The 26,691-nt window shown below is 36.3% G+C and overlaps 1 protein-coding gene across 10 annotated transcripts in view; it reads right to left on the bottom strand.

Moving 5' to 3' along the window:
- Nucleotides 1-26,691, bottom strand: part of PPP1R9A (protein phosphatase 1 regulatory subunit 9A) — a 395,135-nt gene that overhangs the window by 44,978 nt on the left and 323,466 nt on the right. For all 10 annotated transcript variants that reach the window (XM_003252514.4, XM_030822117.1, XM_030822115.1 and 7 more), the window contains one exon: nt 20,560-20,715. In XM_003252514.4, coding sequence (XP_003252562.2) covers nt 20,560-20,715 — 156 coding nt within the window. The remainder of the gene's footprint in view (nt 1-20,559; nt 20,716-26,691) is intronic.

Below are 26,691 nucleotides of genomic sequence, written 5' to 3'. Positions count from 1 at the left end.
GAGCGTTTTGGATTAAGACTGTACATGAGGGACCATAAACTTTTACTATTACTGTAATCAAGTAAGGCTAAGAGGTTTTCTTATCAGAAGTGAGTGAGTCTGACAGAAGGACAGAAATGTGGAGTTTTCAGACTAGCAATGTGAACCTGTGGAGACCACAGCACCTCATAAACCTCAGCCCTCTCTTGGGTTTGCAACCTATATTCCCTTGGGTTTTTACCAAGCTCATGGGGACACATGGGAAGGATGATAAAGGGAAGATGGAAGAACCAAGGACAGGTCTATTCCACCCCCTTGGATGCCAGTGGCTAACTGCCCAGAACCTGAGGGTTCCTAAGTTCCTTGTAAAGTGTTCCCTCCTGTTATGCAAAAGGCATGAGGTCTGCACTGCCACAGCTCTTGTTACTGCTCTTGGTGCTGAGAGGTGATTTTGAGACTTTTTAGTTTGATTCTGCCCCACCCACACTGCTTACATTCTTCCTGACCTGGTCACTCTGGCCATCTTGCTGGTGTGGCTATTGCTCCTTGCACCCTCACTGGCTCCTAGGGGCTTCTATGCTTGAACAGTTTCTAGAGTAGGACCCTATGTGGAAATGTTATTTTTATAAGGCACAAAATCTGGCTCTTTTAGTTTCTTACCACAGCACAAGTGGTACAATTCTTACTTACCTGCCTTTAGCAGATGCTCAGAGTATTAGTGCACCTGGCAAGGAATCTAATCACAAGTTTTCTCAATGACTAGATTGGAAGAAGGTATAAAGACACAACAGTGCTGCTCGGAAATCCCTGCAATTCCCTACCCCTTCACTGATGAGGTCTATACTCATCCTAAGTCCTAGTCTGGATGGATCTTTTGGAATCCTGACAACACCAGGCTAGCCAGTCAGATAGGCTTGAATGCCCAGTGGATATTCCAACTGTAGGCTCTTCTGAACTCATTTTAGGCACAGGAAGACTAAAGATTGGAGAAGACAGCCAACCTGGTCTTGTCCTCACAGTGAATCACCATTAAAACCAGAACTAAAACCTGGGTCTTCTCGTTGTGATCCATTGCCATTTTCCTTAGAAAATAAGGATGAATTCAATAGGCGTTCGTTGAAGAGTTGCTATGTGCAGGATGCTGTGAAAATAACTTTTTCTCCCTCTAATAAATGTCAGGGCTAATCTCCCCCACCAGTATAAACTAATAACGTAAAAAAGGGCAAAAGTACTTAGACATTAGACACATTATTTATATATAAATCTACAAAAACAAATAACGTATATGCACACAAACATATGTGGCTATGTGCTAAGGCATCCAGAAAATCCATACACTTAAGGTGATTTTAGAGGATTTGCAATCGCTATTGACAAGATCTACTTCTTGTTCTTTCAACCATGTGTCAAGCATGAAGAGTAGTTAACTTAGACTGCTCGAATTCATCTCTGGCCTACCATGTACTCCATGGAGCATTAGAAAACTACTTAACCTCTTTTATTTCACTTTCCTTGCCTGTAAAATTCAGTTCCTTATAAGTCATAACCTTCCTTATTGGATGATTAAGTGATATAACCCATATAAAGCACTTAGCACAGTGGCTAGCATATAGTACATCCTCAATAAACTCAGCCAGGACCAAGAAAGAATGATCTGAAGAACTCAAATATGATTACCCCAGCTTCACCTCTCAGTTACATGTGCTAACTGCTGTAAAATGTCACATCTGAAGTAAAATGAACACCTCTGATTCAATTTAAAGAGAAGCAAGAAATCAAAAGGGCAGATTTCATAGTGAACACTGCACTATGGGCAAGTGACAGATTTTATTAACTCCTGGTAGGGTAACCAAGCACATGGCATGCAGCTTGTTGGCATTTTGGACTTTTCTTTTCTCAGATCACTGTGTCTTCTATAAGTTGCTTCTCTGGGCCTCAGTTTCCCATATGAAAAATGCTAGATGTGAGGAACTCCAAGGGCCCTTTCACATACAACAGGTGTGAGTGACATTTATGAAACAAAGAACCTGAAGGTAGTTGTCAAGGTTGCAGAGTTTAGAAATTCTTGTCCTGAGCCAATATTTTCCTTCTTGTGAATAAATACACTAGATTAATCCACAAATTGTGGGACAAACCCAGGTAAAACTGTGAAACAGCCCATGTTCATCTATTCTACCCTTCCCATCTCACCAAAAATGGGTAACAGGAGGGAACTGAACTAATTAGCAGTGAGGTGAGAACAACTGCTGAAAGTTTGGAGTGTTACTAAGTATAGCTAAATTCTTTACGTATAGGAAAGCAGAATGAATTGTGTAAATTCACACATTATTCAGAATGGACAAGATTTTCTTAGTACACGTAAGGCCTAAAATTAAAAACATGTGATTATTTTAATTCTGTATGTACATTTAGAGAATTTCTACAAATTCATCACTTTTGACAAGAAAAGCATCAAAATACACTAACTGAACCCTTTCATTTTATATAGTATGGACCTGTGTCTAGTGAGCTTACCTTGGAAGGCTATTAGGTGCCAAAGCCAGGTTTTAGAAATCCCAGTCCATGGTTCTTTCCACTAATACTAAATTGCTTACATTTGTAGGCCCCTTTATTTTTAATCATCTCCCTTTATCATTGCAAATGACTGGGGGAGGCAGGGCAGGTGTTGTGAACCTCATGGTTCAGATGAGGAAAGAGGCTCAGGGAAGTCACACACCTTTTCAAGTTCCCACTAGAAACAGGTGGTGGAGTGGAAACAAAACTAGATTTGACTCTTCCTGCCTCTGTCCCTCCCTTAACCATGTATCTAACTGAAACAGTTGCTTTGGGATATATTTTTCATTTAATCTTCCCCCAAACCCCAAGGCATATGTCATCATCATAACCTCTCAGATGAGAAGTTATTACTCCAACTGGAAACCATGGATCACTTCTGGTAGTCTCTGAGCATTCTGACACTGAATGCAAAATGGTGCTCAGTCAGCTGCTGTTATTAATGAAGCTTAGAAAGCACACCTCCACCTCCCTTAATAATCAATCGGCCTTTAGTGACTGAGACTATGTGCTAGGTACTATGCTAATCACTGAGGATACATGAACATGACATAGAATCTACTTTCAAGATACTTCAGGGAGATTAATAAAAACACCTTGTAAGAATTCTCCAGATCACCCTGTGACAAAGGTCAGAGGCAACCTGCTGCTGGATGGCTTGTTTAGTCTTTTGTTCCTATAGCCAGATCAGATGTCATGTGTCTTTGGCCTGTTTGTCCAGACGTGGACCCTACTTTCCAAGCAAAGTGAGCAAGACGGACCCAAGATATCTCCATTTCATGAGGAAAAGAAAATTGCTTTTCACAGGGGTGAAGGACCTTGACAAACGAAGCATAGTTGGTAAAAGGTTGAGTTTTCTTATTCTAGAGCAGTTCCCTTTCCACATGTTTAAGAGATTTATGTCAAGAATCAATAACCTTTTCAAAGTACAGGTCCAAGAGTTTGCAAGAATGGTCAGGCAGGCTGACTGCAGGGATAGAAGGTCAACAGGGCTGGTTAATAGAAATAGAGCCTGAGATGCCTGTTGGAGTTTCTGGGCTTCAGAGAAGCTAGGTTTGGAGAAAAGACTTGGGATTAGGAGGGCATAAATAAAAAGAAAAGGTTAAGGACTGCAGGTCAAAGCCTTTTAACTTACAAGACCATCTTTTTCATCTCTTCTGTCATCTTTAATATGAAAGCCATAGATATGCACCTCAGGATTTCAGCACAAATAAACATACACATTCCTATGAGAGCAGGAGCTTTCATTTAACATTCTGAAGGTGTACCTGCTGTGTATAATTTTTTTTTCCAAAAAGATGAATACAGAACATGCACTCATATTACTGGATCGATATAATCCAAATATAACTATGCTAGAAATAGAAACATCCTTTACACAGAAACTTAAATAGTGAGACTGAACTTTTGCCCTCCCTCTACTTACCCTGTGAAAGCATGGAAACATTTTTCTTTAAAAAGTGAAAAATATCTTTGCAGGAAATGTTTTAAGAGAGCTCTAGTTCTAGAAATATTACAATCAGATAGGAGCAACATTTTCTGCTGTTGCTTTACAAAAGCAAATCAATAACTAATATTTCCATAGAACTTTATAAAGTGCTTTCTAGATTGGGATCTAAATTTTTAGTTATCTTTCTGAGTATTTGAATGATGTATGTCTCACCTACAACAATGTGGCTTCACAAAAGAAATCAAAACTGTTTTTAACTACATTTTGGTGTTAAGATGAAGCTTTGCCACATTTCTTTGTAATTTCTGCTGAAAAGTTTACATATGGTATCTATCCAGTATTAACAAAAGTGTTTTACTTAGGGAATCATGTATGCAAAATAAACTAAAACTGGCTGACTGAACAATATCACAATCTAATCTGAATGGTAACACTAATTGCAGCATATGTAGCATAGGGTGAGATTCTCTAACAAGGTCACTCCCTAAGTAGGTACTCATAAACTTGTTATTAATGATGCTGCTGCTGGATGTAGTTGATGGCCTGTAATTACAGCTGTTTTTTTAAATAAGTAACTGTTTGCTATTAAGTAGGCAGCAATTTATAGCTTCCCTACATGGTAGTGGAAACGTCCATAAAGATAACTTAATGTTATCATCCCATGCATTTTATAACTTTTCTAGATTCTTTTTCATAGAATTAAATAAATAAAATAAACCAACTTTTAGACTCCAGTTTTTCTTAAAGAGAAATGTCGAATTTTTTTTTAATTGTTGCAATTGCTGTGACTCCTGAGGAGGAATGGCAAGGGAGAAATTGCACAGTCAGTTTAAATGGCACCTGGCTAACAGTTCCTGAGCCAGCCTCGCCGTACCTTCCATTAAACTGCCAGTGAAATCACATTAAAAACAGAAAAACTCATAATCAAAAATGAACACCGCAACTAAAAACAACAGTTCATAGAATATAAAAGAGTCATGAAGTTGAATTAAGAAAAATCTATCCAAGATCCCCTCTGACATCAGGGAGACACTTTGTACCACCGTCACTGATGGCTTGAGATCCATTCTGTCCCAAGCAAAAAGTGGACAACCCCTACTGTCTTGCCCAGGAATGGGGCCTCAAACTGGGCTCTCTAACTTCCTCAGTATTCCATATTTGCTCAGAAAGTGACTGTTAGGGGGAAATGCAGGAAGGTGGCTGATGCATGGCACACTGCATACTTTCAGCTGCAGACCTATATAGACAGCGGTAGCTTCAGTAAGTGCCTTGGTAGTAGTGAAGACTGGAAATTACCTTTTTTATCTCTTTAACTTAGAGAACTGTGTGGCAATACTTGAGAGTATCTCACCTTAGTACAGAGAATTGCCTTAGATGTCAGACTGCTAGAAAACAGCAACTGGGCTGGAAACGAGGCACCTAAATATCCCTCCTGATCTAAGTCTAGAAATGAGATTCATAACCAAAAAGTGAATAATTACTGACTAACCAATTACTAAAAGATTTTTGTCTCATTTCAAGATAAGGAAAGAAAAAACAGGCCACCTTAGGTCTATTAACAAATACTGCAAATCAAGGTAAAGAAAATATCAACTTGAACACACAAGTAAACTTGTGAAAATGATGTATCCCATAAGTAAAAAAATATTTTAAGATCACTTTTTGAAATTCTAGGATGAAGAGAAAGTAAAGAAAAGCGAGAAAGAATGAAGAGTAAGAAAACTAAACATTTAATAAGAGAATTAAGTCATGTTAGAAGTGCTAAAAAGCATAAATGAATTTGAATTTAAAAGCATATTTAATTACAATTAAACTGTACACTTAAAATGGTAAAGACAGTAAACTATACATGTATATTTTACCCAATAAAAATTAACAAAAAGCATAATTAATGCTACAAAAAATAAAATCACTGATATGACAAATTTAAGGAACAATCTCAGACACAGAAAAAAAGACAAATAAAATTAAACCATAAAAAACGTAATAGATACTGATGACAGTGTTTCTAGAAAAAAAACAGAAATAGAATAAAAACTGAAGGAAACATTAATGAACTAAAATGAAAACAAAAACAGAGCAATGAAAGCAAATTAAAAAGAAAAATAATCAACGAAAGAAGGCCTACTTCAATAAATTGTGCTAAAAATTTTTAAAGTACAAGGTGAAAACAATACAAGCATCCAAATGCAAGCTTTGTGTTAGACTTTTCCTTTAAAACACGCTTAAAACAATAAAACTTGCCCTACCACTTTTTCAGGGAAAAAGTTCGTAAATGAATTAGAATGTCGTTCTCAGTATGGGAAGCTCATGGAAACTATATCCTCCACAAATACTTAACAAATTACTTAAAGATATACTCTAAGAATGAGAAAAAATTCAGAATATAAGAATGAAGAAATTATTCTTTAAAAGGAATACTAGTGGATACTGATTAACCTGAGACTATATCTGTTGTAAATATCATTAGAAAACTAATCAAAAACTTAAGCTTTTAAAAAATGTAACAATTATGTTTAATAATCTCGCTTAGAACCCAAGATTGTATCAAAATCTTCCATATGAAACATTCAAATTATTTGAATTCAAATTATATTTTGTTCTTAATTTTTAATTTTTAAATTAAATTTTAATTTCATTTTTAATATTTTAATGTTTATTTTGTACTTAAATTTTTAAACACTTTTCAAAAACTTAAAGACAAGCCTTAGTAAAAGCCAATAAACATAAAAGAAACATATAGCATAAAATAAGGTGGGAACACCTATACCTTGCATAATTATAATTATAAACTTAAATTGGTTAAATTTTCTTAGTAAAAAATACATATTCCAATATTACATTTTTATTTATTTATTTTGAGACAAGGTCTCACTCTCTTGCAAAGACTGGGGTGCAATGGCACAATCACCACTCAACTGAAGCCTCTACCTCCCAGGCTAAGGTGATCCTCCCACCTCAGCCCTGAGTAGCTGGAACCACAGGTGATTATTTTAAAACTACTATAAAACAAAGTGCTACAATTAGGTTTATGTTAAAAATAGGTACACACTTATACACTGGTGTTCATTCAGCAACTGCAAACAAAAGTAGCAGTAAGAATATTAACATCAAAGTATACTTAAAGGTTGATAAATCTTGAAGTCCTATGTTATGTACTTTCAACATGCCATCAACATAGATAACCAAAGCTGTAAGACACAAAATACAACAATGAGGTATAATTTCGGTATATATAATTCTCAATTTCCTAGATTAAGTAAGGAAAAATGAATACGGATCCAGAAGGTCTAAAACACATCATGTCACTTTTACCAAAAACACCCGTATTAGTCTACAATAAAAGCATCACATTCAAAAAAACAAAAACTTGAAAAGACACTATTATCTGGCCTCAATGTAATAAAACATTAAATAGATTAAAAAGTTACAAATTAAAAAGTTTCCTCAATTGTTCAAGTCAAAGAGAAAATGAAAGTAAAAATAAAAAATATAGACTATTTATGAAGTGACGAAAATGAGAAGAATGCACGTTGAAACGAGATGTGGCCAAAGGCATAATAAGAGACAGGTTCATAATTTTAACAGCTCTCATATTTAAACAATCAAGTATGACAATACATTCAGCATTGGTTGCAAGAAGTTAGAATATGAGTAATCAAACATTCCTAAGAGAAATAGGATGATGGAATAAATAAAAATACAAAGTTAGGGAGGGGAAAAGTGCCAGTGCAGTACAACATAGCAAACTAACATGAGCTATTCCCTGTCTCTCTTGAATTCAACTTTGGAGACGCCAAAAAAGAAAAATAGACTTTGTATGGGCTTCAGGATCTTATTCATCAATTAATAAAACAGCTGATGAGAAACTCATACAGAACACAAGTAGTTGCAGATGTCTTTGGAAAACTGAGGATCTGAAGCAGGAGAGTACGGTAACCAGGAACGGGGGCCAGCAATTTAATCTTTAGTCTTTTCCACATAACCTGGGTAAGCCTGTACCTGGAGGTACATCAGGGATAGCCTATTTCAGGCCCTGAAGCTTAGACCTCCTAGACACTAACTTATTATCCTTTGGTGCCTTTGGTAGAAACCTTTGGTGTAATGTGGTAGGTAAGCTGCAGCACCAGAGATAATAGTGAATTAACACTAGGGCAGCACCAGAATCCCATTACAGTTGGATAGAAAGAAGTACAGGTGAGCTGAAACTAACTATTTTGTAAAAAATACACTTACAAATATATGTAACTAAAACTCCTGAAATACAAAAAGTTGGCAACAAGAGGAGAGGTAGAGGATGGTATGCTATGGGTATTATTTTGTTAAACGATAAAGACATAGATATTGATCTGCTTTATATATTGCCAGGAAAAAATAACCTAGGACTAAGTCAAAATAAGTCAGGGTAATAAAATACAAATGGATAACTTTTAAGCAGCAGATGAAAATTTGACGTACCTAATGGCAAGTAGGTAGAAAGGCTTAAAAAAGAAACAAGAAGAAAGCATGGACATTGTAAAATATGAAATAAGGTGGCATACATAAGTTCTAATATTAAAGTTAATAAGGTAAATGTAAATACATTGAACTCACGAACTAACTGAAAAATACTCCCAGAGTATTATAAAAGTAAGATGTAGAAATAGGTTGCCTAAAGGAAACATTTAAACAAAAGAATACAGAATGGTTGAAAATAAAGAGATGGAAAAAATAGATGCTGTGAAACAAATATAAAGCAAAAGAAAGCCAGAGTTAATTTTTTATTATGAGACAAAATATAATTTGGGACAAAGTGCACCATAAGGGACAAGAGAGATGTTATAAATAAAGAAGTTGTAATAATCCTCAACATATATGCAGTTAACAACAAAGATGTAAAATATCTAAAACTACCACTGGTAGGATTACAGGAAGAAATTAAATGATGGTAACTGGTGATTTTAATATATGCTTTTTCAGATTTGGTAGATCAAGTAGACAAAATATAAGCCATAGTATAGAAAAAATGTGTATATGTGTTTGTATTATTAGTCTTATTTATATATAAAAAAATATGGCTGGGCATGGTGGCTCATGCCTGTAATCCTAGCACTTTGGCAGGCCAAGGTGGGCGGATCACCTGAGGTCAGGAGTTTGAGAATAGCCTGGCCAACATGGCGAAACCACATCTCTACTAAAAATACAAAAATTAGCTGGGTGTGGTGGCGCGTGCTTGTAATCCCAGCTACTTGGGAGGCTGAAGTAGGAGAATCACTTGAACCTGGGAGGCGGAGGCAGTGAACTGAGATGGCACCACTGCTCTCCAGCCTGGGAGACAGAGTGAGACTCCATCTCAAAAAGAAACAAAAAACCATAAAAAAAAAATATATATATATATACACACATACACACACATAAACTTCACACCTAAACATGGAACAAGGGTGCTTTTTGCATACATGAGGAATATTAAATAAAAACTGTTTATGTATCAAGCTATTAATATAAAATATCTAAAAAATTCTACACAATAGCTATTATATGGAATATGTTTTCTGATCAGAGTGCAATAAAGTTGCAACCCATAATACAATATAGCAAAATAAAGTTCTGTATGTCTGGAAAGTGAATAAAACCACTATATCATTCTTTTGTTAAAAAGAAAATTGCAAGAAAAAATACATATAAATAACAATGGCATTCTACACGTAAAAAATTGTGACGTAGTTAAAGCAATATTCAGAAAAAAATCAGTACAGGTGTCAGAATGTAAGAGTTATTAAAAATAAATAAACTAAGTGCAATTGATCAACAAAGAAGAAAAAAGAAGAAAAAAGAAATATTGGTCTTTGTTTTTTTCTTTTTTTTAATCAAAGAAGAAACAATTAGGAACTAAAAAGCTAGAAGGACAGATAAAATTCTACAAAAAAACCTAAAAAAGTAAAAATATTCAATAATGAGAAGAAAGAATATAAAAAGGATAACTGCTTATAAATATAAAATACTTCAATACTTAAAAATTATTTTATAAAAATATAAGTTAATAAGTATAATAGCCTAAAGGAAATATCTAAATTTCTTGAAAAATGCAAAATATCAGAATTGTCCCTCTGAAATTGAAAACTTGAACAGAGTAATAGTTATTATGAAAGGTACTTAAAATATTGCTCCACTAATGCACAGATGGTTTATATAAGGTTGGTGCAAAAGTAATTGTGGTTTTTTGCCATTACCTTTAATATGCTGAATTAAAAGCTGAATAATAACAAACTTCCAGGAACAGAACTTTCTATCTTATCTACATCAAGTCTCTTTTATAAAAGTAATTTCTGAAAATAAAAAAATATGGAAAAACTTCCTAATTTATATTGAAGCAAATATAATCTTTGTGGCAGTTAATTTTTTTGTTGTTGTTATAATAGGTTTTTGGGGAACAGGTGGTGTTTGGTTACACTAAAAAATTCTTTAGTGGTGATTTCTGAGGTTTTGGTAAACTCATCACCTGAGTTTACCAAAATGTGTAGTCTGTACCCAATGTGTAGTCTTTAATCTCTTGCCACCCCACCTTTTCACTCGAGTCCCCAAAGTCCAATGTATCACTCATGCCTTTGTGTCCCCAAAGCTTAGTTCCCACATTTAAGTGAGAACATACGATGTTTGGTTTTCCATTCCTCAGTTACTTCACTTAGAATAATAGTCTCCAATTCCATCCAGGTTACTGTGAATGCCATTATTTCTTTCCTTTTTATGGCTGAGTAGTAATCCATGGTACATATAAACATTTTCTTTATCCACTCATTGATTGACGGGCATTTGGGCTGGTTCCATATTTTTGCAAATGCAAATTGTGCTGCTATAAACATGTATGTGCAAGTATCTTTTCCGTACAATGAGTTATTTTCCACTGGATCAAATGATAGATCTACTTTTAGTTCTTTAAGGAATCTCCACACTGTTTTCCATAGTGGTTGTACTAGTTTACATTCCCACCCACAGTGAAAAGTGTTCCCTTGTCACCAAATCCATGCCAACAGCTGTTATTTTTTTGATTATGGCCATTCTTGCAGGAGTGAGGTGGTATCACACTGTGATTTTGATTTACATTTCCCTGATAATTAGTGATGTTGAGCATTTTCCCATATGTTTGTTGGTCATTTGTTTATCTTTTTTTGAGAATTGTCTATTCATTCATGTCCTTAGCCCACTTTTTGATGGGATTGTTTGTTTTGTCTTGCTGATTTGTTTGAGTTCTTTGTGGATTCTGGATATTCGTTCTTTGTCAGATGTATAGATGGCAAAGACTTTCTCCCAGTCCATGGATTGTCTGTTTACTCTGCTGATTGTTTCTTTTGCTGAACAGAAGCTTTTTAGTTTAATTATGTCCCATCTATTTACCTTTGTTTTTGTTGCATTTGCTTTTGGATTCTTGGTCATGAACTCTTTGCCTAAGCCAGTGTCTAGAAGAGTTTTTCTGATGTTATCTTCTAGAATGTTTATGGTTTCAGATCTTGAAGTCTTTGATCCATCTTGAGTTGATTTTTGTGTAAGTTGAGAGATGAGCATCCAGTTTCAGTCTTCTACATCTGGCTTGCCAATTATCCCAGCACCATTTGTTAATAGTGTGTCCTTTCCCCACTTTATGTTTTTGTTTGCTTTGTCGAACATCAGTTGGCTGTAAATATTTGGGTTTATTTCTGGGTTCTCTATTCTGCTCCATTGGTCTATGTGCTTAATTTTATACCAGTACCATGCTATATTGGTGACTTATAGTATAGTTTGAAGTTGGGTAATGTGATGCCTCCAAATTTGTTCTTTTTGCTTAGTCTTCCTTTGGCTATGTGGGCTCTTTTTTGGTTCCATATGAATTTTAGTCCTGAATGGTACTGTGAAGAATGATGGTGGTATTTTGATGGGAATTGCATGGAATTTGTAGATTGCTTTTTGCAATATCGTCATTTTCACAATATTGATTCTACTCATCCATGAGCATGGAATGTGTTTCCATTTGTTTGTGTCATCTATGATTTCTTTCAGCAGTGTTTTGTAGTTTTCCTTATAGAGGTATTTTACCTTCTTGGTTAGGTATCTTCCTAAGTATTTTATTTTTCTTTGCAGCTATTGTGAAAGGCGTTGAGTTCTTGATCCGATTCTCAGCTTGGTTGCTGTTGGTGTATAGCAGAGCTACTGATTTGTGTACATTAATTTTGTATCCTGAAACTTTGCTGGATTCATTTATCAGTTCTAGGAACTTTTTGGATGAGTCTTTAGGGTTTTCTAGCTATACAATCATATCAACAGCAAACAGTGACAGTTTGGCTTCCTCTTTACTGATTTGGATGCTCTCTCTCTTTACTGATTTGGATTCTCTTTCTTTTCTTTCTTTCTTTCTTCTTTCTTTCTTTCTTTCTTTCTTTCTTTCTTTCTTTCTTTCTTTCTTTTTTCTTTCTCTTTCTTTCTTTCTTTTCTTTCTTTCTTTCTTCTTTCTCTCTCTCTCTCTCTCTTTCTTTTTCTTGTTTGCTCTGGCTAGGACTTCCAGTACTATGTTGAATAGAAGTACTAAAAGTGGGCATCCTTGTCTTGTTCCAGTTTTCATGGGGAATGCTTTCAACATGTCCCCGCTCAGTATAATGTTGGTTGTGGGTCTGTCATAGATGGCTCTTATTACCTTAAGGTATGTCTCTTCTATGACTATTTTGCTGATGGTTTTCATCATAAAGGGATGCTGGATTCTGTCAAATGCTTTTGCTGCATCTATTGAGATGACCATGTGATTTTTAAATTTTAATTCTGTTTATGTGATGTATCACATTTATTGACTTGCATATGTTAAATCATTCCTGCATCCCTGGTATGAAACCCACTTGATCATGGTAAGTTATCTTTTTGATATACTGTTGGATTCAGTTCACTAGTATTTTGTTGAGAATTTTTGCACCCATGTTCATCAGAGATGTTGGTCTGTAGTTTTGTTTTTTTGTTATGTCCTTTCCTGGTTTGGGTATTAGGGTGATACCAGTTTCACAGAATGATTTAGGAAGGATTCCCTCCTTCTCTGTCTTTTGGAAAAGTGTCAATAGGATTGGTACCAATTTTTCTTTGAATGTCTGACAGAATTCAGCTGTGAATGTGTATGGTCCTGGACTATTTTCGTTGGCAATTTTTTACATTATTTTTTCTTTTTTTTTTTTATACTTTAAGTTCTGGGATACATGTGCAGAACATGCAGTTTTGTTACATATGTATACATGTGCCATGGTAGGCTGCTGCACCCATCAACCTGTCATCTACATTAGGTATTTCTAATGCTATCCCTCTCCTTGTCCCCCACCCCCGACAGGCCCCGGTGTGTGACGTTCCCCTCCCTGTGCCCATATCTTCTCATTGTTCAACTCCCACTTATGAGTGAGAACACGTGGTGTTTGGTTTTCTGTTCCTGTGTTAATTTGCTGAGAATGACGGTTTCCAGCTTTCACCCATGTCCCTGCAAAGGACATTAACTCATCCTTTTTTATGACTGCATAGTATTCCATGGTGTATATGTGCCACATTTTCTTTATCCAGTCTATCATTGATGGATATTTGAGTTGGTTCCAAGTCTTTGCTATTGTGAATAGTGCTGCAATAAACATACGTGTGCATGTGTCTTTATAGTAGAATGATTTATAATCCTTTGGGTATATACCCAGTAAAGGGATTGCTGGGTCAAATGGTATTTCTGGTTCTAGATCCTTGAGGAATCGCCACACTGTCTTCCACAATGGTTGAACTAATTTACACTCCCACAAACAGTGTAAAAGCGTTCCTATTTCTCCACATCCTCTCCAGCATCCTGGAGATGGATCCTGACTTTTTAATGATGGTCATTCTAACTGGTATGAGATAGTATCTCATTGTCGTTTTGATTCACATTTCTCTAATGACCAGTGATGATGAGCTTTTTTTCATATGTTTGTTGGCCGCATAAATTTCCTGTTTTGAAAAGTGTCTGTTCATATCCTTAGCCCGCTTTTCGATGGGGTTGTTTTTTTCTTGTAAATTTGTTTAAGTTCCTTGTAGATTCTGGATATTAGCCCTTTGTCAGATGGATAGATTGCAAAAATTTTCTCCCATTCCGTAGGTTGCCTGTTCACTCTGATAATAGTTTCTTTTGCTGTGCAGAAGCTCTTTAGATTAATTAGATCCCATTTGTCAACTTTGGCTTTTGTTGCTATTGCTTTTTGTGTTTTAGTCATGAAGTCTTTGCCCATGCTTGTGTCCTGAATGGTATTGCCTAGGTTTTCTTCTAGGGTTTTTATGGTTTTAGATGTTACATTTAAGTCTTTAATCCATCTTGAAATAATTTTTGTATAAGGTGTAAGGAAGGGGTCCAGTTTCAGTTTTCTGCATATGGCTAGCCAGTTTTCCTAACACTATTTATTAAACAGGGAATCCCTTCCTCACTGTTGGCAATTCTTTTTTAATTACCATTTCAATCTCTCTGCCTGCTATTGGTCTGTTCAGATATTTTTATATCTTCCTGGTTTAATCTAGGATGATTGTATATTTCCAGGAATTTAAACATCTCCTCTAGATTTTCTAGTTTATGCATGTAAAGGTGTTCATAGTAGCCTTGAACGATCTTTTCTATTTCTGTGGTATCAGCTGTAATATCTTCTGTTTCATTGGTAACTGAGCTTATCTGGATCCTCTCTCTTCTTTTCTTGGTTAATCTCGCTAGAGATCTATCAATTTTATTTATATTTTCAAAGAACCAGCTTTTTATTTCATTTATCTTTTGTATTTGTTTGTTTCAATTTGATTTAGTTTTGCTCTGATCTTCATTATTTCTTTTCTTCTGCTGGGTTTGGGTTTGGATTGTTCTTGTTTCTTCAGTGCTGTGAAGTGGGACCTTAGATTGTCAGTTTGTGCCCTTTCAGACTTTTTGATGTAGGTATTTAATGCTATAAAGTTTCCTCTTAGCACCGCTTTTGCTGTATCCCAGAGGTTTTGACAGGTTGTGTCACTGCTATCGTATAGTTCAAATAATTTTTAAATTTCCATCTTGATTGTTGACCCAACAATCATTCAGGAGCAAGGTTATTTAATTACCATGTATTTGCATTGTTTTGAGGGTGCCTTTCAGAGTTGATTTCCAATTTTATTCCACTGTGGTCTTAGAGAACTTGAGATAATTTCAATTTTCTTAAATTTACTGAGACTTGTTTTGTGGCCTATCATAAGGTCTATCTTGGAGAATGTTCCATGTGCCGATGAATAGAATGTATATTCTGCAATTGTTGGGTAGAATGTTCCACAAATATCTGTGAAGTCCATTTGTTGTAGGGTATAGTTTAAGCCTATTGTTTCTTTGTTGACTTTCTGTCTTGATGACCTACCTGTCTAGTGCTGACAGTAGAGTATGAAAGTCCCCCAATATTATTGTGTTGCCATCTATCTCATTTCTTAGGTCTAACAGTAATAAATTTCAGAGCTCCAGTGTTAGCTGCAAATATAGTTAGAATTGTAATATTTTCTTGTTGGACTAGTCCTTTTATCATTATATAATTTCTCTCTTTGTGTTTTTTTAACTGCTGTTGCTTTAGTTTGTTTTGTCTAAGAATAGCTACTCCTACTTGCTTTTGGTGTCCATTTGCATACAACATCTTTTTCCACCCCTTTACCTTAAGTTTATGTGAGTCCTTACGTGTTAGGTGAGTTTCCTGAAGATAGCAGAAACTTGGTTGGTGAATTCTTATCCATTCTGCCATTCTGTATCTTTTAGGTGGAGCGTTTAGGCCATTTACATTCAATGTTAGTATTGACATGTGAGGTACTATTCTACTCATTGTGCTATTTATTGCTTGAATACCTTTTTTTTTCTATTGTGTTATTGTTATAAAGGTCCTGTGAGATTTATGCTTGAAGAAGGTTCTATTTTGGTGTATTTCGAGGATTTGTTTCTCTTTCTTTTGGGGAGGTTTTCCTCAATTATTCCCTCAAATATGTTTTCCAAACTTTTAGATTTCTCTCCTTCCTCAGGAACACTAATTATTTTTAGTTTGGACATTTAACATAGTCCCAAACTTCCTGGAGGCTTTACTCATTTTTTAAAATTCTTTTTTATTTGTCTTTGGTGGACTGGGTTAATTTGAAAGCCTTGTCTTCAAGCTCTGAAGTTCTTTCTTCTGCCTGTTCGATTCTTCTGCTGAGACTTTCCAGTGCATTTTGCATTTCTGTGTGTCCTTGATTTCCACAAGTTGTGACTGGTTTTTATTTATGCTATCTATTTCACTGAAAAACTTTCTTTCATTTCCTGTATTATATTTTTGATGTCTTTAAGTTGGACTTCACCTTCCTCTGGTGCCTCCTTGATTAGCTTAATAATTGACCTTCTAAAATATTTTTCTGGCAATTCAGAGATTTCATCTTGGTTTGGATCCACTGCTGGCTAACTGGTATGATCTTTTGGGGGTGTCAAAGAACCTTGTTTTGTCATATTACCAGAATTGTTTTTCTGGTTCCTTCTCATTTGGATAGACTAATCAGAGGGAAGATCTGGGATTCAAGGGCTACTGTTCAGATTCTTTTGTCCCACAGTGTGCTGCCTTGATTTGGTGTTCTCTCCCTTCCCCTACGAATGGGGCTTCCTGAGAGCTGAAATGTAGTGATTATTTTTGCTCTTCTGGGTCTAGCCACCCAGTGGAGTTACCAGGCTCTGCGCTGGTACTTGGGAATATCTGCAAAGAGTACTGTGATGTGATCCATCTTCAGGTCTTGTAGCCATGGATACCAGCACCTGCTTTGATGGAGGTAGCAGGGGAGTGAAGTGGACTCTGCAGGGTCCTTGGTTGTATTTTTGTTTAGTGTGCTGGTCTTGTATTGGTTGGATTCCAGCCAGGAGGTGGCACTTTCAAGAGCACATGAGCTGGGGTCCTATAGGGAGGATGCGAATTTGTCCTAGGGACACCTGGCCAAGTATTCAGGTTTCTCAGGCAGTCAGCAGGGCCATAGAGCTCCCAAGAGATTATAACCTTTGTCTTCAGCTACCAGGGTGGGTAGAGTAAGACCACCAGGTTGGGGGAGGGACAGGAGTGTCTTAGCTCAGTCTCTCCTTTGGTGGGGCTTGCTATGGCTGCTGTGGGGGAGGAGGTTGTGGTTCCCAGTCCAATGGAGTTATATTCCCAGGGGGATTATGGCTGCCTCTGATGAGTCATATACACCACCAGGGAAGTGGGGGAAAGCCGGCAATCATAGGCCTCACTCTGCTCCCACGCAGCCCAGAGTCCTGAAGGCCAGTCTCACTCCCACCGTGCCCTCCACAACAGCACCAAGTCTATTTCCAGGCAGCTTATGACCAGGGCTGAGAACTCACCCTAAACCACGAGCTTCCCTATTGAGAAAGCAAGGAGACTCACAGTTTTTTGGTGTTTTAGGGAGCCTGCAGTGGTGATCCAGTTCCTTCAAAAGGTCTGTGGATTCTCTTGGCTTTCCTGGTATTTTCCTGCAGTAGTTCTTGGGGCAAAAGTTCACGATGTGAGTCTCCACACGCTGTTCTGTCCATCCAAGCAGAAGCTGCAAGCAGTCCTGCCTCCTACCTGCCATCTTAATCCTCCCAGTTTTTCTTTTATTTGAGACAGGGTCTTATGTGGTTCTGTCACCCAGGCTGGAGTGCAGTGGCAACCTTCATTGCTCACTTAACTTTGAACTCCTGAGCTCAAGCCATTTTCCCACCTCAGCCTCCCAAAGAACTAAGATTATAGATGTGAGCCACCATGACTAGCCATGTGGCAGCTTTTATTTAACCCACTCCAGTAATATGTTCTGTTACTTATAGCTGGATACTTAAGTGACTTATATATGTATGTGACTTACATAATGAATAAAGGGCACTATAAAATTTTAGGGAGGATGAGAAAAAGGCTTGAATTAAACAAATACATTCCATGAACTTGGATTAAAAGATTCGATGTGATTTTTAAAATGCCAGTTCTCTAGAAATTTACTAGTTTAACATAATTACAACAAAAAATGCAGAGTATTTTTCAAGGGTATTTATAAAGTGATTCAAATATTTTCTTGAATAAGTTGAAAAATAAAGGCATTTTTGAAGAGAAAAGTTGGAATGATGTGACTTAGCCCATCAATATTGATGTATTTTCTAATAATATTGCACTGAAGAGAAATGAGAAGATGGAGCAGACTATGAAGCCATAAGCAGTTCAGAAGGTAAAGGCACAAATTCTTTAGATAATAATGTTGGCCCTCCCACCGAAGGGAAATTGGTAAATGAGCATTTAATAAAAGGGCTAGCCAACTTTTGTTGGCTATTTGGAAACATTAAATTGGGTACATGTCTTATATCATACAACAAATTCCAGTATATGTTTGACACCATTCATTCCCTAAATATTTCACCACTAACTATATGCCAAGAATTGTACAAAGACTGAGGACACGATAATAAGCAAAAACATGGGAGCTTCGAGTTTAGCAGGAAGATAGATACAAAACAGGCCCAAAGTACGACTGATTGAGATAATGTCAGTCTAACGTATTTTGCCTGAGTAGTAAAATACATACTTTTGCTTAAAATAATTAAGACAATCCTGTAACATGAAACTTTGTAAAGACTCTAATACAATATGACCTTTCACACTCACCCCAAGTTTTGTGGATAATCCTGTGAAAAGTGCCCAGCGCTATATAATATTTGGACATGTATATTAATCACATAGAGAAATCTAAGACTATGATAGTGACAGTGTACAAGATACAAATGTCACAAAAGAGTGCCACACAGGTGATACACAGGAGCAATATTCTGAAGAAATGAATATATTAATGTTAAATGTAAAACAAAAGAGGATAAAATAATTGTTAAGTGGAACGATGTGATATTGCCCATTACTGAGGTGGGGATGAAATTCCAATTCTTAGAAACCAAAACTAAAATAAAGTTACAGATCTGGTTACTCAAGCTAAAAATAAATCAGCCACATTACACAGAATGAGTCCAGATCACACGCAGTCTACACCAGGGTCAGCAATATTTCTCAGTAAAGGGCCAGAAAGCAAATAATTTAGGATTTGCAGGCCATACAGTCTCTAATGCAACTACTCAACTTTGCTGTTGTAGTATGTTATCAGCCACAAACAATAAAGGGATGGGCATGCTTATGTTCAAATAAAACTTTATTTATAAAAAGTAGGCCAGATTTGGACAATGTATCGTAATTTGCTAACCCCTGGTCTAGATCACTCTACACAATGGTGCATGCTTAAAACAATATTTATGGAACTTTGAGTCCTTGGCTTCATTTTGAAAATGGAAGATATAACTTTCCATATATTATCTATGCCCTGTAGGCTCTTCACCTTCCATAAAAGAATGTGGACCCTTCTTCCAGCTCAATTATCTACCAAAGACTAGGGGTCATACTCACCTGGCAAAATGAAAGAGCTGTATTATAGGCTTTTGCCAGGGAATACTACTTTGATCTCACTGCCTTCAATATTTGTTAAAGTTGGGTTGTGATTTAAAATATTCTTAGAGAACAAGTCATTACCTACTTTTCTTGATAACTTATATTCTTTGACCAAATAAGGGCTGCAGAGAAACAGGTAACTAGATTACACCTCTTCCTCCCACTCAGCCACTTTCTGCAGAATTTTTCTTTTTCTGCATTGCTCTGTGGTTTGAAGATATCAGTTAATTTAGAAAGTCTTTAGAAGAAATTAGCAAGTTGTAAATAATGACACATTTCTCTTCAATGATGGAGGATACTCTTCCAAAACAATGAAGGATAAACTGCTTTGGGACCTATTAATCACTGTTTCTGTTTTACACGTGTCATGGTTCTGAGAAGTTACTTTGGAAGAAGAGTTATCCACATTTCCTCCCCCAGGGTTCTATTCTTGGCCCTTCTCTGAGAGCACATTGCCTCAGGAGTCTGACCTCTTCAAACTCTGAGATGCATCACCATACTCCCTTGCCTGGGTTTGGAAGCATCAGCAGAAAAGGAAAGCAGAGTCAGGGTATATTCTTACCCTTGCCCCAACAATGCGGCTTTTACCAGTGGCTGCATCTTATAAAGCTGCGGATGTTGATGGTAACAGCCTCCTGCTGTTGCCAGTCCCTGTGCACTTCACCACCCCTTGTTAGTACTATTAACTCTGTTCAAAGTCTGTGTATTAAACTCTGTTCAAGTAAACCCTTTGGGTATGCCATCTGATGCTTATTAGAAACCTATTTCATGAACAGAAAGACAAAAAGAGCCTTTTTCGGAAATCCCTGCCTTAAGAGAAAAGCTTATCACTAGGTACCAAAACTTCTGTAAAACTGAAAAAATATAACTTAAACATCATAAAACTGCATATTTAAGTTACTGCTTGAAATTATGGGCTACAGGTATGTCAGTATGACAAATAAGCATTTAAATCAATGATTGTGGAATGAGATCTACTTAAATTCTACTTGAAATTCAATGAGACTCAAGACAACCTGTTATTAAAAAGCTTTGATTTGCAAACTGATTATTCTTAATATATAGTTTGAACAGAAATACATACTTAATGAAATGGACAGGCATAGAGAAATATTTTGCAGCTTAGTGGCATACCTCTTTGAACTTGTGACTGAGCTTGCTTGTGTCCAGGTCTGATGGGGAAAACATGTCCTCATTCTCAGGCAGCTCAAAGACTTCAATGGCCATGTCGCTGCCAGGAAGGACAGGTCCTACCTCATCTTCTTCTTCATCTGTGGCATATTCTCCTGTCTGAAAGGAAGGGGATTTCAGAAATCCAGCTGTCCTTACCCCAGGTAGAGGTGAGTTATTTGAAAATATTTTATAAAAGACAAGTAAGACATGTACCCAAATGGTAAAAGTGTAAGTAGGTTTTTCAGCCAAGCATGCCTCATGCAGCCAATGTTATAAACAAATGTTAGTTTAAAGATCCAAAGTGACAAACCTATGCCATATACAAGTGTATTTCTAAAAATCTACTAGTATCAGTGGCATCTTTAATATAGAAGCAAGAGTCGTTTTTTCAATCTGAGTATTTGATTATTTTACCAAATAAAATTATGTTGCTGAGGGAAATAAGTCACTTCTTTAAATTATCTTTGTGAATATGCCACCCAATACTGGGAGCAAGGAAGAGGGAAGGGAAGTTTAACGAATCACAGAGTTGGAAGGGACCTTAATTAAGCCTTGCAAAGGTTTAGCTGATTAATTCTCCTAAGCTTTAGAGTTCAAACAGTTCTGTTTTGCTTGCTTGTTAATTATTGTGGTGAACTAGTGAGCTAAAGAATAAACCAAAGGTTTCTAACTTGCAGCCTGCACCAAGTGCATTGTTCTGCCTGCCTAGCACATTTATAAATCTGAGTATTCTGTCAATGTGAGAAAAATGTTTCGCATAAAGTTTTAGATTTCCAGCTTTCCTTGAGAAAGCCAAACATCCGTTAATATAGGCATATTGGGACATGATAACAATTGGCCAGTTAGCAGTGGTTGCCCCTTTTAGAAGAGTTATATGCTTTCTAATACTCCACAATTTTTCTAATGCCATATAGTTCCATGTTGTTAGCTTCACTCCTTTGTAATACCCACCTGTCCCTGTAGGTATCTGAGTTCCTGACCTCTGGAATAAACGTTCCTCTTTGCCACTAACTTCCTTAACTTTATTAGAAAGTAGATCCTCTCCTGGCAGCATCAAGCTATGATACTGTAATTCAAAATAATTGTTTGAAATCTATACCTTATGATATAATTTAAAGATAAATCCCTGACAGGGTTAAAAAGACAAAGTTCATTGAACTCATCCCTGTTCCTTCAGGTAGCACGTTATCTAACACATAAAACAGAGAAAGGAATTCATATTGCCTTTAAAAAACTCTCAAGAACAGTGTACTGAATGATCTATTCCTTTGATTAAATAGGCTCAGCATCTGATTGCTGTTTTTTTTCTTTTGATTCTGTATTATATTTTTCCTGCCAAAGCAGGAACCCCTCGCTTCCCCTTTCCCCCCACCTATGTTTGCACATGAAGGAAATCTGGTCCTTAATCCCAATCTAATAATTCCCAGTGTCTGAAAGACCATTATTAAATTGTCTTCAGATTTCTCTTTTTCAAATAAAATAATTCTAGTTGCCTCAAAGGTAATTTGCTGTAATTTTCTTTGTGGTTGTGCTCTGATTTCTCTCCAACTTTTCCACGTTTCTCTAAATTGCAGAGCCTGAAAGTAGACACAGTTTCTAGTAAGGAATTTGAAGGTCATCGACCACTCTACCTCCCCACACAGAGGCTATTATCATGGAGAACTTGACATTGGTGGCATCTGTGTACAGAAGTAAGCTCAGAATATTCCATACGGAGCAATGATTTTCCAAACTGGTTACAGGTTAGCTGGAAACTTTACTTTCCCCAAATATAATCACAGGTGATTTGACTGAAAGGAAAAGAGGTTGGTGGCCTCCAGTTTGATCCTATGTATCTCCTGAGTACCTGGAACTCTAGATCTCTGTAGAAATCAGTCTGAAAATGTCTAAACTATAAATACCAATTCAAGTGTCTTTGCTATTGGCAGGTGAAGGTAGCTGAAGAATGGGAGCTGGTTAGTCAGATAGCTTGTACTTATTTATTAGCACAATGAGATCCTACAAATCTTAAAAAACTCTAATTCCAGATTTGGCTTTTTTCTTCTTTTGTATTCTTGAATTAATTCATCTCCTGCTCACACATTTTTCTAGAACCAACAAATACTTGGTAAATTCCAGTGAAGTTAATTAATAGGAATGCAGCAAGACTGGCAAGTAAATAATCTCAAGATACCTTGCTGAAAATTTTTCATCTAGAGGTATAAAACTGTGTACTTGTTTTTAACCCTATCATTGCAACTGGCAGCAAAACCCAAGCCTTTATTATGAAGGCTTAACCCAGGTATATAGAATTCACTATATACAGCATTGAATGACTCAAGAAACTCTTATGCTAAATTTAAAGTATGACTAAGCCATAACAATGTGGCACGTTTTAAACATGAGTTGAAATGAACAATTTGATTTCCTTTTGCTAGCTTGAAAATAAATACTTGTTCACTATATGTGAGAGAATTAATATAAATATGTGCCTAGGATGGGACCTGACATATAACAGGATCTCAGCAAATATTTTTAAAAGAATAAATCCAAGAATGACAATGCATTAATTTGGTAATACACAGAATTTCCTAAGGAGATTTTCAATATCAAGAAAATGAACTGTGGTCACTTGTTAAGAAGGCAGTAGTATATTATACTAACAACCTTACTGTGAATAACAGGATTAGGGTATGCACAACATATGCAATTCTTACCTCTAAGTATAGTTGCACTTTGTCATCCATATACACTTTAATTATGAAAATTATCTTACTAAATATAAGTTGTTAAGCGTTCTTCTTGATTCTTTTGTGGACTTTGCCAGTATCCTCTCCTTCCCAATACCCAAATTACTTGCAGTACTGTTAAAATTCTTATCACTCATTTCATCTTTTCATTTACTAATGCCTCCTTTCTCCAGTTAGCCTTATAAGCATCCTGAGGACAAATATGTCTTTTGCTGTCTTGATTCTACTTATTACCTATTATAGGCTAAGGATGGCATGTTTAAAACATTGTAATTCTCTCTTGTGGATCATTTGCCATTCCAACCTTAAACAGGCTTTAGGATAAATGATACATTTACTACAGAATCTCATAAATACCTGGAAATAAAAAAGTTACACTTAGTGGGCTAAGAAAAATAGGCTCTTCGAATATTTTATCTTTATTGAAAATGGAAATTATTTTTGTGGTTACACTGCAAATAAAATAAGTAACATGGAATGTGTCAGCAGAATGTTGTAAACCTCAAAATTAGATTGGATTAAATCTGCCATTTACAAAGGAAGATGAACAATGTTGTACTAAAAAAACCCAAAACCAACAAAACCCAAAATTACTACAACAAAGTATTTCCATTGGTATCTAGCTCTATTTCTGTTCAAATTAAAAATCTTTCAAGTAACCAGAGACTCTTGAAATTCTTTGTCCTAACACGCAAATCCACTTCAAATGTGGCAGTAACAGTTTTTTGGGTAAAAACCTGACAGAGATAGTAAATTTTCCCTTTCATGTCTTTACCTACCTTTTTGATTAATATATGATATTTTTAGTAGCCACACACAAAGGGGTAAAAAATGAAGAGCAATACTTTTGCAACTTACTGTGTGCCCAGCATTGGACATTCCTCAACAACTATGGGATATGGGTGTTACCATACTATCTTAATTTGAGGAAACTGAGACGCAGAGACCATACCTAAGGTTAATTAATTAAGTTGTTGAAGTTACATGCAACATATTTCAAAGCCCATGCTCCTTCTTCTATGCTATGATGCTTCCAGTCTACGGAAACTAAAGTTCTGCAGAAAAAAAAAATTGGGAATATATTTTTTAATGATCCCATCCCCAAACCTGGGTGGATAACCCTGTTGTATTGAAATTCACCTTCCATGGCTTTAAACATTATCACTGAATTCACTTTGAAGACTTGCACCTCTGTATAGTGGGCTCCAAAGTTCTTGTCCTCTTCTCTTCTCTCATAATATGCTTACCCTGGGCAAGAATATAGAATTCCCCTTTGAAAGAATCGGGAGCAGTACTGGTGGGTTAATCGTCATACAGACAGGAATCAATGACAAACAAACGAATACAGACACGTACGCATACCATTTTATGTTAACTTAAATCACAGAAGTATTCATTTATTTGCTCATCTTTTAATTGAAAGACCAAGTCTTCCTCTTGGCTTATGGGTCTGCTGATTGACATTTTATGCACTCTTGTATAAACTACAACCATAACATATAGTGCATGAAATTATTGTAGCATCTTTAAAACAGACGAAAAAGATCCTTCCAAGGCAAAATGAATGCAAAATTTCTCTAGAATTTTATGGTTTTCCCCTATCTTTTATATTTCCTTCTCATACCTAATTTTCTTGAGCTGCCAGTCTTTATTAAATCTTCCCAAAGCATTGTATTTAGTTTTCATAGATACAACAACTTCCTTTACACACATATTACATCACTTAGTATTTTATAAAATAATTATAATAACAAGCACAACCAACAGGTTGTGTCTCTTGGTAAACATATAACTTTTGACTAGTGAGAGACGTATGTAGACATACGTATGGGACAGTCGTGAGAGCTATAGATATCAGTGTAGGTTTTGCAGAAGGAACAGACAGTATCTGTTATATTGGCGAGTTGGTTAAGTGGGGATCAATGAAAGAATTTTGGTTTTGAAGTCACGTAGACCTGTGTTCAAGTCCTGGCCCTGAGACATTGGGAATTAGCGTCTATATCTAAGCTTTAATCTTTTCATCTATAAAGTAAGGACGAAACAGTTCCTTAGCATAAGAAAGTTGTCATAAGATTAAGTTAGATGGTGCCTATGTATTTAACACAAGGTCTAGCACATGGTAGGTGCTCAAAATGAGTGACTGCTATTTGTTGCTGCTGGTGGTGTCAATATTGCAATAGCAACATGCTAACGATTTTCTAATCTGTATCTTGTAACTATGTTTGCTAAACTTTGGTCTCATAAATGTAAGTTCCTAGAAGACCTCAATACATGAATCTTTTATAAGCAAATTAGTCATTTCTGAAGTAAAACGTTTCCTTTCCTCTATATATACCTGTTCCTCTACTTATATTCCCAGTTTGGGGTAGGCACCAGCTTCTACCCAAGCCCAAGAAAACTTCCATGCCTCTGTCCTCCTCACTTAACTGGCCCCAACCTGCCCCAGGGATTCAAGATGAATAACCGTGTACATGAGAACATCCTGTGAAGCTGCTGCCCTTAAGACTTTCCTAATTCACTCCTTTATGCTCCCACTGTGTGGCTGACATCACTCATAATGCTTTCATGTTTCTATATCTGCCTTCTCTCATCAACTTCTTTCATCTGAACATTCCTAGAGAGTGCCAGGTACAATTTATCCCTGCAATCCCGGTGTGGCTTATACATTGCTTGGCATATAGTGGGCACTAAACAAATGTTTGCTGAATAAATTCAGATAGTTGTAGCCACATCTGCATAGCACAGTAGAGCCTGATTTTCCTGTTAATCTCCGCTTTCCAGGATGAAATATAGTGAAACACAGCTGCAGCTGGGGCCTAAATGACCCTTCTGGGGATTTTCTCTTGTTGTTAGGTTCAACCATTAGCAGTAATTTTTGCTGTAGCAATGTTTGCTCTGGTAAATTCAGGGAAACTAAATGGTGCTAATCACAAAAATAGCCTTAATTATGCAGTTTTTGTTGGAATTTGTTTACTGGATTTGAATTTGGTGCTATGTATTTTCAGACGCACTTCTGTGAGAGAATAGAGGAGAGCTGCTTCTTCCCTGGAGGAGAAAAACCTCAAACTCACATTTTAATGTTTAAAATTCCTAAATCTGCACCAACCATCCAGAAGCCTTTCGGCAAAAACATCCCTCTCTCTGCCGAGGCATCTCTCTTTCCATTTTTTTGTCGGTGACTTCTGTGTGTCCTAGTTTTATAATATTAGTACACTTAGTCTCTTTGAATGTTGTTTCCTCATCTATAAAATGGGAATAACAGCAACTTCTTCGTTTAAAGAGGTTGTTATGAGAATTCATTGTAGTGATATGAAAGAGTTAACCATAGTGCCTAGAATATGCTAATTGACTGCATGACGTTATG

The sequence above is a fragment of the Nomascus leucogenys genome, chromosome 11, assembly GCF_006542625.1.
Source record: "Nomascus leucogenys isolate Asia chromosome 11, Asia_NLE_v1, whole genome shotgun sequence".
Lineage (NCBI taxonomy): Eukaryota > Metazoa > Chordata > Mammalia > Primates > Hylobatidae > Nomascus > Nomascus leucogenys.
Note: the sequence above shows the minus strand (reverse complement) of the source record. Positions and strands in the feature narration are given on the sequence as shown.